We start from the raw sequence: 17,497 nt of genomic DNA, 5'->3' as shown, positions 1-17,497 counted from the left end.
CAGACGTTATGATGACAGTGTTCATGACGTCACACACGTCTCTAACAAGATAAGTTTAAGTCAACACGAAAGCCGAAATATGGTTAAATATAAATGTATATTTAAAGGTATGAATTGTTTCAAGGAACAGCAAGAAATAAGTTGGAGCAAGGAATAAATTAGATTGTGTTAACTATTTAATGTAGGCCAAAGGGAGTTTGTAATCATAACCTTGGGCTTTTCATATGTCTGTTTTTATTGTAAGTTGTAATGTTATGTTTCATGTATTTTTAGTATGCTCGGCAGAATTCGACTAGTCTGGCAAGGCCAATTTCACACAATTGAACCCTATGTATATTTCTAGATGTACAGTACTGTACTGTATTTCTGACCAGTTTGACTGTGCCTAAAAGGTCACCCGAAGGCAGTGTTTCTCAAATAGTGGGGCACGCCCCCCTTTTGAGGAAAAAAACGTTTTTGGTGTCTTTACTCCGAGGCGATTTCTCCTCTTTGACACCAGCTCCCCAGCCTCAGAAATTACTCTTTCACATGGTAGATTTGAAAATGGTAAACACAGAATTTTAAGTGCAAGTTGATGCAGATGTGGATATGTTTTCTGTTTCCATTTCCAATATTTTAAAGGGTCTTGATTTCTGGGTTTCTGGGTGTCTTTGGTTCTGCCAGGTAGCGTTGGACTTCAATTATGGAGTCAGCTGTTGCATTCAAGGTCTTCTGGGTCTCTGCTTCATCCATAACAAGTGTTTTCCAGAGAAGTGCCCTAAAAAATAGTTAATCATTACAATACAATACATGCTGATTTATATAGCGCTTTCACAACAGCGGCAGCTGTAACAAAGCGCTTTACAAAACAGTTAACATAAAGTAAAATAATAATCACAACACATAACATAAAACACGGACAGTCGTGCAGTCCTAACCAGTGCCACAAAAATATACGACTAAACACCTGAACTGGTCATGTTGACCACTGCCTCAAACACTGCTTGCTTGTAAGGAACTGCAAGCCAAAAGGAAATATCTTGTCAAAAGCAATGTAAAAGTACTGTACATAAAATACATAATCAAGTAGACATCAGACGACACGGTGTAGCGGTGGTTAGCACTGTTGCCTCACAGCAAGAGGGCTGGAGGTTTGATCCCAGGCCACGGGCCTGTCTGTTTCCATGAATGTTTTTTTTTTAAGTACAATTTTTAGAGAGAATTTCAACATACCTGGGGTACTCTCACAAGTATCTGCCAAATCTTCATTGCCATGCCGAGCTCTATAATGCCTCAGCATTGATGAATTCCTCTAATTTATGTACGATAGCTCTGTGGAGCAGAGCCAACAACCTACAATAACATAAAAAGTTAATTATTCTGAAAACAATTCAAACCTCTTCCCAGAGTAGAGCAAAAACTAAGGTGGAACATTGCATTCACTTGTTAAAAATAGACACCATCATGATTTTGAGAACAGGGTCTAGTCATTACGAGATAAAATGAAAAAGCAACTGTAAGGCTCTTTATCTGACGATTATATGTATCACAGGTTAATTGAGTTGATAAAGTGAGTGCAATACGCCACTGTAAAAAATAGTATATACCACTAAACAAAGCAGGGTTCCCACTCTTCCACTTGCTTTTATTTATGGACCTTTTAATGACTTTTGTGGACCAATTTAGCAATTTTTAAGGACTTTTTTCTACATTCAGCGGGGGATTCACAGTGGATTTAATGCCCACTCTGCAATACACAGGCAGAACAGAAAGCCAAATATCACTGAGCTGGTGTTCAAATCATTTCTGCCAAAGGAAGGGCACATCTTTATTTTTAGGGGCAATCACTTAACCCTTTATTTGACATACTGTATGTCCAATTTTCACTTTGCTACCTGTATAACAGGTAGGAAAATGAAGAAAACACGTTTTAATTAATTCTCAAATAAAACAAAGAAAATATTAAATTGAGAAAATATAAAACCTCAATTTATTTTCGGATAAACACGACACTAAGAACAGAGCTAAGGGTCATATGGGTCACCTGGAAAGGGTTTAGAAAAATCTGGTTTCACTAACAGTAGTACTGATTGCCCATCTTCGCAGTATCCAGTATACCTGAACAGTTGAAATGCATGTCAGAAGTCTAAATCCCAAATGGTCCAACCCTATTATTTTTCCCTCATATCACCTTCAATGATCAGACATGTTTTATAATGACAAATATGAAACTGATATGACAAAAAAGTGCTTCTGACGCCTGCGACAATGGCTCTTAAACGTACTGTGCCTTCTAAATCCACTAGCGAACCGAAAAAAAAAGGAGAATGATTAAGTTAAGATATCCTTTATTTGTCCCACACTGGGGAAATTTACAGCCTCCAGCAGCAAGAATGTAGGTAGAAAGAAGACAGAAGAAAAAAAAACAACAAACACCGTTCAATTAAGTGCAATATAAACACAAAATGGATAAATCGCAGTGCTATTTACAATTGTCTTTCACATCATTAAATTATTATTATTATTATTATTGTTATTTTTATTCAGCAGCCTGACAGCAGTCGGTAGGAACGAGCGTCCTTCTTGCAGCGCGGGTGTAACAGTCTCTGGCTGAAGGAGCTACCAAGTGCTGTCACTGTCAGTGACAGCACTTGGTAGTGAGTGAGATATTAAACTTACCGTACGCGGTAAGGCAAGAGTTACGTGGCCGTAGCACGGCATTACCATTTGAATTAATCTACAGTGCGTTGCATTAGGAAAGACGAACACAAGATCCGCAAAATGGCTTCTGTAACTTTTAATAAAGAAGCGAAACGGGTTGTGACACACGCATTGTTAAAATGGAAAATGATTTATCCTTATGGATAACGAATGGATTGCAGGAGAAGAAAAATTTGTTTGGACACGAATATCATTCGAGCCAAAGCCAGATGCCTGTATGAAAAAATAGCCCCTGGAGGAGGAGGGCACAGTGGCGGCAACGATGAAAGTCCGGGTGAACCCCAGCCAAGTACGAGTGCAGCAATTGATTCTCCCCCTCAAGGAGGTGGTTTTATGGCCAGCAAAGGATGGTTTGTTAAATTTAGGAAGAGGTTTGGCCTTAGAAGCGTGCCATTGTATGGTGAGGCTGCTTCTGCCAATAATGAAGCTGCTCGTCGTTTTGTCGAGGAAGAGTTTCCCAAGATAATAAATGAGGGGGGCTATCTCCCTGAACAAGTGTTCAATATGGATGAGACTGACCTCTTCTGGAAGAGGATGCCATGTTCATGAGGTGATGAGGCCAGGCTTCAAGGCACATAAGGACCGCCCGACTCTCCTATCTACAAATCGAAAAATCCTCGGGCCTTAAAAAATAAAAACAAAGCTCTTCTGCCTGTCTACTGGATGCACAAAACCCTGACATCGGACTGGTTTGTGAACTGCTTCATCCCAAAGGCAAAGCTCTATCTGGCAGAGAAGAGGATTCCCTTCAAGGTTCTCCTCTTAATGGACTGTGCAGGAGGACATGCAATGGACCTCCACTATGTTGGGGTTCAAGTGGAGTTTCTGCCCCTCAACACCACGTCCCTCATCCAGCCCATGGATCGGGGGTGATACGAGCATTCAAGGCCCTGTACACACGGTCAATGATGGAGGGCCTTATCTCATCCATCAGTGAAGAGAACGAGGACTTCACCTTGAAAAAATATTGGAGGGAATATTATATCGCGGCGTGCCTGATGAATATTCAGAATGCTTTTAATGACATGAAAGAGTGAACACTGAACGGCTTTGGAAAAAACTCTGGCCTAATGTCGCACACAGCTATGAGGGTTCACTCCTGACTAAATCCACCGCTCAGCAGTAGATAAGGCTGTGATGCTGGCACGGATGCTACAAACTGAAGGGTTCTCTGACATGGCATCGGAAGAAGTTGACACCCTCATTGAGTGCCAGTCAGAGCCTCTAACAGACGAGGACCTCATCGAAATGACCAAGTTGGCGAGTGAAGGTGAAGAGGAGCAAGCCAGAGAAGAAGATGAAGTCGAAGATCATGGCCTTGCCCTCCAGAACCTGCAAAGACTGTTCGGCGCTGCACAAACTCTTCAAAAAAATGGCACAAGAAATAGATGACAACATGGTCAGAGCCATCAAATTGAGTAACCGTGTTGAGGCTGTCATGGCGTTATACAAGAGCATCTTTTGCGAGTTTGTTTATTGAACATAAAACATATACAGTAATAATTTGAAAGAAAATAAGGTAGATAAAAAAGTAAAAAGAAGGAAATCAGTCTTCATTCAACACAGTTATTATGTTCAAGGGAGTAGGAAGAAGTAAAAAACTTATCTAGTCCTACCCCGTTATGTGTTTATATCTACTAAATCATTTTTATATCAATCAGAAAAGAAAAAAGTAAGAAGAAAGAAGTCTCCATTAAAGCTCATACTTTACCCTTAACCGTGATATTTTTACAAATTTTGGTTTGTATCGGGATTATATACATCCACACCATGGCACTCTTGTGTCAATTTTCTCTTGTATTCATAATGGATATTTCAATACCTTTCTCTATTTATCAACTTAGTTCTGATTTATCATTATATTTAATGTTTAGAATTTATCATTTTAACTCTGATTGATGTAGGTTGTTTGGACTGTTTTTTTGAATTTGTTTTTGAACTCAGCAAGCGATTTACTCATTTTCAGATCCGTTTCGAGATTATTCCACAGATTAACACCTTTGCTAGATACACTTCTTTGCTTGATGTTTGTTCTTGTTTTGAGTTTTTTGAATAAGTGGATATCCTCTTAATTCATAGTTGCTTTCTCGAATTTCGAAAAACTTCTGAATGTTTAGGCAGAGCAGGTTAATGTGTGCTTTGTACATTAATTGGGCGATTTTAAAGTCAACCAGGTCATAAAATTTCATCGTATTTAATTTGATAAATAGTGGATTTGTGGGTTCCGTATATTTTGATCTATTAATAATTCGAATTGCTTTTTTTGTAGTTTTAGAATAGGGAGTGTTTTTGTTTTGCAGGCATTTCCCCATATTTCCACACAGTCGGTCATATATGGTAATAATAATGAAGTGTATAATGAGTACAAAGATCTGTTATTTAGCACTTCCTTGGTTTTGTAGAGGATCCCTGCGGTCTTGGCTATTTTTCTTTTTACGTTATCGATATGTGGTTTCCAACATAGTTTTGAGTCTATTACTAATCCGAGAAACTTGGTTTCATATGCTCTTTCTATTTCAATTGAGTTTACCATAATTTTAGCTTGGTGTTTGATTGGTCTTGTGCCAAAAACAATTAACTTCGATTTTTTCAGGTTAAGTGACAATTTATTTCTGTCGAACCAGTTTTTTAATTTGTTTAATTCATTTTCTACAGTTGTCAGGAGCTGTTTCAGATTTATTCCAGAACAGTAGAAAGTTGTATCATCAACAAATAGGACACATTTAAATTGTTTTGAGACCTTGCAGATATCATTTATATATAAGATGAATAGTTTTGGACCAAGCACTGACCCCTGAGGAACTCAGTGAGTGATTTTCAGTTGATCCGTTTTTTTATTGTTGAGTTGCACGTACTGATATCTGTTTTCTAAATAACTTTTTATCCATTTATAAGCTACACCTCTAATGCCATATCTTTCTAGTTTTTTTCAATAATATACTGTGATCTATTGTGTCAAGTTTTTTTTTTATCTAGGAAAATCCCAACAGTAAATTCTTTGTTGTCTATATTAGTGGCTATTGCTTCCACAAACTCCATAACTGCCATTGAGGTGGTCCGTTTTTCCCTGAAGCCATATTGATTTTCACTAGTGATGGGTCCATGAGGCCTCATGAGGCGTGTCGACACACTGACACACTGTGTTGATACTGTGCTGATACTGTGTCACTGACCACTGCCACCTGCTGGACCTTCAAGATCCCTGCAGCCAGCCCACTTAACAGACTGAACTGACTGATAAATTGTTTTGTATATTGAACATATAAAATATACAATTCGGTAATAAATTGGCAAAAGGTGAAGGTAAGATATAAAAAAAGGAAAAGAAAATAGTCATCATCACAAATATGTGTTCAAAGGAGTAGAAAGAAGCAAAAAGCCTACCCCGAGTCCTGTAGAAAGAAGCAAAAAGCCTACCCCGAGTCCTACCCCTTCTTATATATGAATTGATCATTTTTCTAAATAGGAAAGAAAGTCTAAATATCAACAAATGCTTTTACCCTTATGTATGCTGTACTAATACACTTTTACAACATTAGGTTTGTAAATACAGTACATACTCTTTAGAGCACATGTATATGTCGATTTTCTCATATTCATAATGGATGCTACATTTCATTAATATATTAAATAATCTCATCAATGTATTTCTGATGTATTGCTATATTTCATGAGTGTATCGAATTTATCAGCTTAATTCTGATTTGTGTAGTTGTCTTGTACTACTCTCGAATTCATTTTTAATCTCAGCAAGAGAGTTACTCATTTTACTGGTCCGTTTCAGAATCATTCCACAGATTTACACCTATTACAGATACACTCCTTTGCGTGATGTTCGTTCGTGTTTTGGATTTTTTTGTATAGATTAGTACCCCCTAAATTATGACAACTTTCTCGAATTTTAAAAAGCTTCTGGATCTTTTGGGAAAGGTTATTATTGTGTGCTTTGTACATTAATTGGGCGATTTTGAAGTCAATCAGGTCATGAGATTTCATTGTTTAATTTGATAAACAGTGGATTTGTGGGTTCCGTCTATTTGGAGCCAGTGATTGTTCCGATTGCTTTGTATTGTAGTTTTAAAACTGTTTTACTGGCATTTCCCCATATTCCCACACAATAGGTCAAATATGGAAGTAATAAAAGTATAAGGTGTACAAGGATCTTTTATTCAGCACATCCTTAGTTTTTGGGAGGATCCCTATGATTTGGGATATTTTTCTTTTATTATCTTTTATGTAGCTGCCAGCACGGTTTTGCATCTACAACTGTTCCAAAACATTTTCATAAGGTCATTCATCGATTTGATGATGAAGTGTACAATATCATTCACATCCATGCATTCATTTTGCAACATTCAATGTGTTCAAATAATGTGAAGATCATTTGAATGAGGATGCTTGTGGGCTTTGATTTCACAAATTTTTATTGAGAAAATAAGATGCTCCAATGTTTTAAACTTCAGCCTGTTGCGTCTTTTACAAGCGATTTCTCCTGCTGTGGAGAACACACGCTCACAAGGGACGGATGGGGCTGGCCGAAGGAACTCCTTCGCGAGGTGGGAGAGGTTTGGGAAAGAAGTGTGTTGGTCCTTCCAGTACAGCTGCTTCCTGGAACCTTGATTGTCAAACATGGAGTGGAGAGTCAACCAATAATAATTACTGATTGTCAATTAAATCATCAACATAGCAACCGTGAAAAGATGAGTGAACGTTTGTATACCTGGCGTGATACTGGGTGTATCGCGAACTTCATTCTCATGCTTGGCCCGATAATGCCTCAGCATGGTGGAGGTGCTTCTGTTGGTGTATGACAATTCGACTTGGCAAATTCGACATTTCACCTGTAATGAAATGTGAATAAGAAGTAACTAAGAGTTACCTTGAAATGTATTCGGATTAGAATGGTACAACACATGTCAATAATGTGAGAGGCACTCGGCGAGTGCCTCTCGCCGAGAGGCTCTCGGCGACAGAAGGCGATTTGAATAAATAAATAAATAATACCTTATTCTCCAGGACATCAAAATGGTCCCACACGGCGGATGATTTGCGTCTCTGCTCCATAATCGGCAAGGAAAGCAAGGCACGAACACGAACTCTTCACTGACACGAACTTCGACAAGCGAGCGTGAGTGAGGTCTGGCTTGTTTCGGCAGGTGGCATTGTGTCGCCAAACCCACTTCCTTATAAACACTGTGCGGCGGGCTTTTGCTGCGTCAACGCCGTCTGCACTGAGTCGACGCCACCTGGACTAAGTGGCGCAGCCTGTACTGTGCCAAGCAGCCGATGCGGTCTAAACTGCACCGGTGCAGTTCACGTGTCAATTAGCAGCCTGGACTGTGTCAACGCAGCCGATGTGTCAATTAGCAGCCTGGACTGTGTCAACACAGTCGATGTGTCAATTAGCAGCCTGGACTGTGTCAACTTAGCCGGTGTGTCAATTCGAAGCCTGGACTGTGTCAATGCAGTTCACGTGTCAATCACGTGACGTAATGAAGCAGCACATGCATCGACACGTGGTTTGCTCTGTGAGCCCGGCGCATGTGTCAATGCATCGGTGTCGCTGGAACCATCACTAATTCTCACTTAACAGCGCATGCTTTTGTATAAAGCTATCAAGTCTGCGAGAAAATAGTTTTTCTAATATTTTTGAAAATTGTGGTAGTAGTGATATTGGTCTATAATTTGTAAACAGATGTCTTTTTCCACTTTTATAAATTGGAATAACTTTAGCATTTTTCATTTTTGATGGAAAGATACCAGCTTTGAATGATAGGTTGCATATGTGCGTGAAAGGTTGCACTACATATTTTATAATCTGCTTGATTATTGTCATATCAATATTAAAGCAATCAGTTGACTTTTTATTTTTAAAAGTTTTTATAATATTTGATACTTCTTGTTTTACAGCAGTAAGGAACATCGTGGAGGAATTTTTTTCTACGTATCTATCTATTTCAAACAAGTTTGTTGGATCAGGAATTTGTTTTGCTAGGTTACTGCCGATGTTGACAAAATACTCATTAAATTCAGTTGCTATTTCTTCAGTTTTTTCCAAAATAGTATTTTTGCCTTTGATAAAATACTCTGGATAATCCATATTTTTAGGACTATTTATGATTACTTGGTTAAGTATTTTCCATATTTCTTGTGTGTGACTTTTATTCTGCTCTAATAGTGCATGATAATGATCTCTTTTACTGGTTTTTATAATATTTACTAGTTTATTTTTATAGGTATTATATTTTTTCTGCTTCTTCAGTTCTCAATTTTAAAAACAATTTATATAAATTGTTTTTCTTTTTACATGCGTTTTCTATGCATTTCGTTATCCATGGCTTACTTGGGTCTTTATACTTTTTGGAGACTTTAGTTAATGGAAAATGTTTATCATATAAGGAGATTATGGTAGACTGAAATACTTCAAACGCTGTATTTGGGTGTTTGTTTGAGTAGACCTCGGTCCAGTTTTGTTTTTCTCGGTCTTGTTAAAGGCATCGATGGAACGTTGGGTTCTTAGTCTTATTTCTGTTATACGAGTTGTTGATTTAGCTTTTCTATCAAAATAATTATGAAAAACAGCAAAAACAGGTAGGCGGTCACTTATGTCATTAATGAGAAGTCCACTTTCCATTTTATGATCAATGTTATTTATAAATATGTTATCTATTAATGTGGCCGTGTCAACTGTTATTCTGCTAGGTTTCAGGATTACTGGGAAAAAGCTATTGCTGTACATAGTATTTATGAAGTCAGTTGTTTTTTTTGTGTCCATTTGGGTTTAATAAGTCAATGTTAGAGTCACCACATATTATTCGTGTTTTCTTATCGTTGTAGTAACTGAGCATATCTGTTAGTTTTTTATTGAATGTGTCAATACATGATCCTGGTGTCCTATAAATGCAACTTATTATGATATTTGATGCCTTTTTATTATGTATTTCAATGGTTAGACATTCCATTATGTTTTCTATTGTGTTTGTCAATCTCTCGATTTTACTGCATTTAAGTGCTTTGTCTACATATGTTGCAATCCCCCCTCCTTTTTTGTTTTCTCTATTAGTTGCAAAATTTCATAACCTTCTATTTCCATTTCAGTTGTTTTATCTTCATCAAGCCAAGTTTCTGATATGGCAATTATTTTAAATTTATTGAATTTAGTCAGGTATTCTTTGATTTTTGTGAAGTTTTTAGAGAGACTTCTACTGTTTAAGTGTATTACTGAAAGTGCATTTTCCAATTTTATATTAGTGTTGAATTGTTCATCCAGGTAATAGTCAGAGTTTGTGACCCTTTGTTTGTTCTTGAAGAAGTTATTGTCTAGGTCCAAATTGTTCTGGGGATCGAATGGAATATGTTTTTGGGATGTGAATTTCCCGCTCCCACGCTGTCGTCAATGGCTCCCTCGCGGTCGTCGTTGGTTCCCTCGCTGTCGTTGCTCGCTCTCTTGCCGTCATCACTGTATCCCTCGTGGTCGCTGGCTCCCTTGCGGTCGTCGCCGACTCCCTCACGCTCGCCGGCTGGCTGCCTCCCGGCTCTCTCACGCGCGCTGGCTGGTTGTCTCCCAGCTGCCTCAGGCTCGCTGTCTCCCAGCTCCTTCGCGGTCACTGGGTCCCCTGCAGTCGTCGCTGGTTTCCTCTCGGTCGTCTCTGGCTCCCTTGCGGTCGTCGCTGGCTCCCTCACGGTGGTTGCAGGCTGATTGTCTCCCGGCTTCCTCACGGTCGCTGGCTTCCCTGCAGTCGTCGCTGGCTTCCTCGCGGTCATCACTGGCTCCCTCACGGTTGGTCGTCGCTGGCTCCCTCGCGGTCGGTCGGTCTTGAAAAAGTTATTGTCCGAGTCCAAGTTGTTCTCAGGGTCAAATGTCTTGTGGTCAGTAGGGTTGGAAGGGTTATCAAAGGGTTCGAAGTCCATGTTTTTTGGGATGTGAATTTCCCGCTTCAGTAGGGTCAGAGTTTTTATCGTCGGGTGGTGAATAATTCTCAGTATGCTGCTTGATGGTGTTGAACTCGAGCCTGTTGTGTTGGAGTACTGGTGCGGGGGTGGACGATAAGTTTGTCATGTCTTAAGTAGGCAGTTTCTCCTCTCTCCACCTCAATTTGCCCACGTATCAGCAGCTTCTCCTTAAGGATTTTTTGAACTTTTTCCTCTATTTCAGTCCACGTTTCTCCCGGTTTTTCATCAATTCCATCAATTACCAAGTTGTTTCTTCTTGACTGTCCTTCCAAGTAGTCCACCTTGTCTGTTAATACAAGCATGCCGTCACATACTTTGTAGAATTCCGTTTGCATGTCTTTGGAATGGCCAGTTTGACAGATTAGATTTTTTTTTAATGTCGTCTACCTCTTTTTGGGTAAAGTTGATGCTGGTTTTTATTTCTTGGACTTCCCTAGTAAAAGTGTCAAGTCGTGAGTTTGTTGAGTCTATTATCATCTGGTATAATAAATAGTGTAGTGATGTTTTCATTAATCAATATATATCGTTGTATTAATGATTATTGTGTTTAAAGTTTGTTTATTGCATAAATGCTTAAATAACATGTTTTTACTGAAACTCTGGAGACACATCCTGTTATTGCCGAAAACTCATGATTAAAAGCAGAAGTACATCTGCTGATAGTATGTGGAAAAAGTACAAAACAGGATGTTCTCATAAGATATGCCACTTGGTTACACAACAAAAGTAATGTGGCTGGGGGGAAGTGAGAATGGCCACTCGCCCCCTCCCTTGCACACATTACAGAATAAAAGGAGGAGGGCCGAGATCATTCGGTAGAGTCTGCTGTGGGTAGCATACGGACGCCCAGCTCGTATTGAAGCTCACTCTGCTGAGGGTGTTGGCTCTCCACCCTAATGGCATACGGTAAGAGTTCTTTAGCTTCATACAAATTGTTTGAACTGTGTTATCATTTCTGTGTGGGACCAATAAAGTGCCTATTGGTGGTAGCCAGAAGTGTCTTGTCGTTATTTCTAAGTGCCTATCTCCGACGATCCTTTATAAAACTTGATATTCATTCAAATTGAGTATCAGAAGTGTTTCAAAACATCATCTTGACTAATCCTTTGAAATTTTCCTGTTGTTGTTGCAAGAGCGCCGTAAAAAGCTATTTTGTTGCTGGAGTAATTCGTTTACTTGAGTGAGGGTCAGGGAATCCTTTTCCTGCTTTGTGTCTTGTTTCTGTTTGGGTGGCATTTTGTCGGGTCTCGTTGCTAGCCGGTTGTATGCAAGTTTGTGACGTGTCCACTGGGCTTGCTGCTGGGTGTTTCTAACGTGGCAAGTGGGTTTACCGGCTCCCTCACGCTCGCTGGCGTTCGGCTGGTTGGTCTCTGGTGGTGGGTTCCAGCTGCGTAGCGACTTTTCGCAGTTAGCTTCCGTGCTAACGTCCGCGGTTAGCTTCCGTGCTAACGAGCTAGCGTTTCCATCTTTGCTCAAAAGAAAAAACAACACCAACAATTACCCATCTTTGCCCGTCAGAAATCTTCATCCAAGCCTCCACGTTTTCCGCAATCTAACCTTACACATGTACAGTACTGTATATATATATATATATATATATATATATATATATATATATATATATATATATATATATATATATATATTGTACTGTATGTATTAATACTGTTTACTTTATAGAATTAAAGAAAGTTAATTACTATTCTGTACTGTACTACAAACATTTACTGTACTTCTAAATGCATGTACTGTACTGTATATCATTAAATTTGGCCTTATAAATATTTTTGTACTCCTACAAATGTACAGACTGGATATGTTGCTGTATGTGACTCGCTGTTGTTTTGCAGCTTCTCGCAGCCCGTTTGCGGAAATCTTTTTATTTATTAATTTTTTAACTTGTTTATGTTAATTGGACGATACTTCGCGGATTTTCGTTTATTGCGGGTGGTTTTGGTCGCCACTAACCGCGACAAACGAGGGATTACTGTATTGTTGTTTCCCGGAATGACCCGAAGTGATCACGTGATCGGAACTAATGGGAGACAGCGGAAAAAGCAGAGCAGGTACCAGGTCCTGCATGTTTCGACAAAACGATTAATTGGAAAAGGTGGGGAAAATGACATACACAAATGAAATGAACACTGCAGGTTAATTTTTATGGATTTTAGAAGAGTTCCCTGAAAATTATGGACAATAAAGAATATAATTTTACAGCTTCTTTTTTAATCGATTTTTATGACCTTTAAGGACCCATACGAACCTTGCAAAGCTCAAAGGAGAAAAAGATTGACAATGTTTGTCGTCACAAGATCAAAATAATTCCACACTGGGGTAAACTTCCATCATTACGCAACACTCCATCCAACAAACCTATGTTGATACAGTTCGTTTCCTTACTTACGAACGTCTCTTCATACAAAATTTTCAAGTTACGAAATGGCTCAACAGGAAGATATTGAGAAAAGAAATTTCAAGATACGAAAAGTAAAAATACAGTGTGTGCTGTTATTCACAGCTCCAAGTTTTCTGAACGCAACATACTTGTAGGTGCTCTGCCATTGGCTATTACCAAACATCTTCCTGGCATCCCATTGGCTAAGAGTGACCTCTACCGTATTTGTTTGTGCGGTGCGGATAGATAGATGTTTGTCTATGCCAGGGGTGCTCAAATTTTTTGGATCGAAGATCTACTTTTCGATGAACTAACCTCCCGGGATCTACCCTTACCGACACGCGCGCGCACACGTATACACACACACACACACACGCACACACACACACAAACACACACACACACACGCACACGCACACATGCATGCCCTGATGAGAAACAGCCTGAAACTGAGGCATGCGAAGCACTTTTGCAGCCTGTTAACTATCGTAGCTCACACGTACTGTTTTAAAGTGCTTCCCTGGGCCCTCCTAGATTCCTATTCTTTGCCCGTGCCCTCGGGGAATTGTAAACGGAGCAAACTCTGAATGAGAATAATGACACAAGCTGCAATTGCAGACTGCTGAGAGCTAACAACTTCCGGTGACGTAATCACACGCCACCATAAATTCAAGATTTACCTGCTTTATTTTATTTTTAAATATTTTCTGGTGAAAATGAGACTGATAAAATGATTAGGGTGCAGTGTACATTAACACAAAAACATATTATTAACATGTACAAAGACACGCAAATGGTTGTTTGTTTTTTTTTCCTCGACACTCCTCGGATATACTTGGGACCTGTCTTAGATCTACCGGTAGATCAGGATCTACCTAATGAGCACCCCTGGTCTATGCAGTGTCCTGTCATTCGCCCCTCGGGCGATATGGTGTTCCTATAGTTTTATGTAAATGAATCACCCAGAAAAAGTGTTCACCAGTCCGACGATCGCTCACTACGCTTGATGTTTGCCTTGGACATTTTCGAAGAATAATTAAAAGCCCTAGTGAGGATCAAGCGGTTCGAAAGATGAATGAATGAATGAATAAATGAATAATTAAAAGCCGACAAAAGCAAACAAACGTCCTTGGATCTTTTCAAAACGCCAGGCAAAAGAAGAATTCTATGAGAAAACATGAACTAAAAACAACATCTGCTATCTCGACCTTCCCCTGATGAAAGTATGCACGGAAGCTAGTCCCCACCATCACCCCCTCCTTCATACATTTCCCTGATTCACCGTCTTCATTGTTTATGTATTGTGACCTGTTGTAACTGTCATATGCTTGTGCAGGAGTTTTTTGCCTAACTCAAATTATCCTCAAAATGAGGGTAATTCGAGCGTGTTTTTTTTTCTCCCCCTCTCCCTCCCTTGTGGTTTCTTTCTGCCTTCCGGGTTGAGTGAACGCTAATGCGTTTTGGCTGCCGCTGCTCAACCCGTATTGTTTTGTGTTTTTTGTTATTGTAAAGTGTCCTTGGGTGTCTTGAGAGGCGCTTATAAATAAAATGTATTATTATTAAAGAGGCCAAAAAACGACGAGGACGTAGTGAAGTTAAATGAACATCATTTTGATTCTTTATTCTTTGTTTTTTTTTATTTTGCACAACTCTCATTTATTGTGCAGTAATCTAATTGTAACGTGCATTTGTTCCATATTTTGATGCATTTTTATGCTTTACAAAACATTTATGTCTGAATTTTCGGGGGCTTGTAATGGATTAGGGCATTTACATGGAAAACGTGTCAAATTTTCGAGTTACGAAATTTCTTCCAGAACCAATTAATTTCGTAAGGAGCGGTACCACTGTATTTAAAAAGACTCATTCCCTATCTGCTTCTGGTGATGCTATGGTTGCAGACAGAGAACCGAACGGGGGATATAACCCAACCTGTTATCCAAGAATTCAAAGTTGGGAGGATCTGAATCAAACCAACGGGGAACATTTCTACCAAAGTACATGCGCCGCGCTGCCAATGAAAATTTTTATATAGTACATATTGCCTGGGGGATGCTTATTTAGGCTACTCTGGATTCAAGACAAGATATTCTGAAACTCAATAAATGCACTCGTATTAAAACAATAACTAAATGTAGGAATATTGTAATAAAATCAGAGGTCGCATTCAAACGAGACAAAAGATGTCTGGAATATGACACAACAATTAGATGACAGAAAAAGTCATAAGATATTGTAAATCATACAATAGCTTTTTTTTTTAAACATACATGTCCTTACCCCTGTTATTGTATACAACACAGGTGTCAAACCCAGGGCCCGGGGCCCAGACCTGGCCCACCACATCATTTTATGTGGCCCGTGAAGGCAAATCAAACATAAAATTCTCAGAATGTAATAGGAGACATATTGTCAGCATTTTCTTGCACCAAACCCCTCATAACAGTAACTTAAACAAAAGTTAATAAACCATTATTATTGACTTTTTTATGTGGTTTCAGTCATAACGGCCCTCCAAGGGAAATATGGCCCATGACAAAAATGAGTTTGACACCCCTGGTATACAATGTATATGGTATTTGTGCTGTATACTTTTAACATGTTTTGGCATTTGTTTTGTAATGTGTAATGTGTGCCTTGAGTGGGGAAGGGCTCATTCCCAAGAAAATTTCACGTGAGCGGTAATCTTCTCAAGTGGAACACTGCTGCTCATGTTACCAACAAGCTGCCTCCCGTTACTTGACAACAAGGGAACACAGTGGAATGTAATAATCCTCTCCACCTCACCCCTCTACATAGACCACCCCTTATTGCAATAAAACAAGCAGATTTTAGCAAACAGCAAAGTTCTGAAATTTGGATACCGCTTCACAATTTTCTTTCTGGAAAATATTTTGTTGTTACCTTATTTCACTTTGTGAATGACATTTCAGAGAATGGGAATTAATGCTGGACTCAATGTTTCAAGTGACGATATACCTTATGGAGGAAAAAGTTCCTTTTCCCAACTGGAGCACAACATAGTGGCTGCATATCTTATAACTGCAGGTAATAAAGAACATCATGTTTATTCAGGACTTTTGTTTTGCAAATGGGTAATACACATTATTCATGAGTATTCTAATTTTCTGTTCAGTAAAAATATCTTACTTCATATTTTTTAATATGTACATTTTAACAGCACTTCAATTCAGTTTTCTTTCTTCAAACTTGTGTTGGGATTTCTGCTTCACACGATGTAAAACCAAAGTGAAGAAGAGCTATTCATAATAGTAGTTAATTGAAAGTATGTTTGTATGTAACCTAATCAAATTTGAATCAGGTGTCAATTTGTATTCTGAACAGATCTCCAAATATAAGTCCACCCGCACCATTTTGCGATACAGCAACATTACATAACATTACAACAGTAATTGAAAAGTTGCCTTTCCACATTTGCATAAAATCAAAGCAATATTACCTTACTAAGAGTACGAGTGTAATACACATCGATTGTCAGAACCCCCTCTGTTCATGAAAGACAAATAAATAAATACATAAATAAAAATTAAATAATAATAATTCATCCTCACAAGGGTGACAGGGGGTGCAGGAGCCTATCCCACCTGTCTTTAGGCAGTAGGCAGGGGACACCCTGAACCGGTTGCCAGTCCATCACAGGGCACACACAGACAAACAACCATCCACACTCACACATCGGGACAATTTTGAGTGTTCCATTAACCTGCCACGCATGTTTTTGGAATGTGGGAGGAAACCGGTGTACCTGGAGGAAAAAACTCCACACAGGAAGGCCGGAGACTGAATCGAACACTGCACCACTGCACTGTGAGGCCGACGCGCTAACCATTCGACCACTGGGTCACCCAACAACAATAATAACAACAACAATAATAACTTGAATTGGATTTTTTTTTCCAGATGTATTTTTTTTAACAATCACAAAATAACCTAACATAAAGATGTTGGCCTGTGAGTTCAAAGGTTCTTAATGTTTCCAAGATTATATGAACATTAAAATCTGTTTTTTCTTGGCAAACGGTACAATGAAAAAAATGGTGGGTTGAAATTACTAGTGCTGTCAAGAGATTAAAACAATAGTGTGATGAATTAATTATCTGTAATGAATTGATCCTAATTAATTTTAATTTTAATCTCATCTAAAATTGCTGAGAAACCCCCTATTTTCATTTTACATTCATTACATTATTGAGGCAGATTAAAAGATTGACATCACAAATAAAATGGCATTATAAAGTGGTTTGTTGTTTTTAAACAGACCTGAACAGATGCAGTCCGAGCCATTTACTTTCTGCTGTATTTGAGACTTGTCCCAATTCTTACCTGCAACCTTTAGTTTCGACCACCAGGGGGAACATCACTGTCATGTTTTTTGGTAAATCTCCAAATAATTACAAAATTAAACAATAAAATAGAACATCAGGTCCA

At 38.8% G+C, this 17,497-nt stretch overlaps 2 protein-coding genes across 3 annotated transcripts in view; one reads left to right on the top strand and one right to left on the bottom strand.

Moving 5' to 3' along the window:
• The window catches only part of LOC127614447 (uncharacterized), a 197,190-nt gene that overhangs the window by 66,259 nt on the left and 113,434 nt on the right, over nucleotides 1-17,497 (bottom strand). The window lies entirely within an intron of this gene.
• Nucleotides 14,802-17,497, top strand: part of rrh (retinal pigment epithelium-derived rhodopsin homolog) — a 41,821-nt gene continuing 39,125 nt past the window's right edge. The window contains exon 1 of the mRNA XM_052085831.1: nucleotides 14,802-16,096. Coding sequence (XP_051941791.1) covers nucleotides 15,970-16,096 — 127 coding nt within the window. The 5' untranslated portion in view covers nucleotides 14,802-15,969. The remainder of the gene's footprint in view (nucleotides 16,097-17,497) is intronic.

Source organism: Hippocampus zosterae, chromosome 14 (assembly GCF_025434085.1).
Source record: "Hippocampus zosterae strain Florida chromosome 14, ASM2543408v3, whole genome shotgun sequence".
NCBI lineage: Eukaryota > Metazoa > Chordata > Actinopteri > Syngnathiformes > Syngnathidae > Hippocampus > Hippocampus zosterae.
This window is presented reverse-complemented; position numbering and strand designations above follow the sequence as displayed.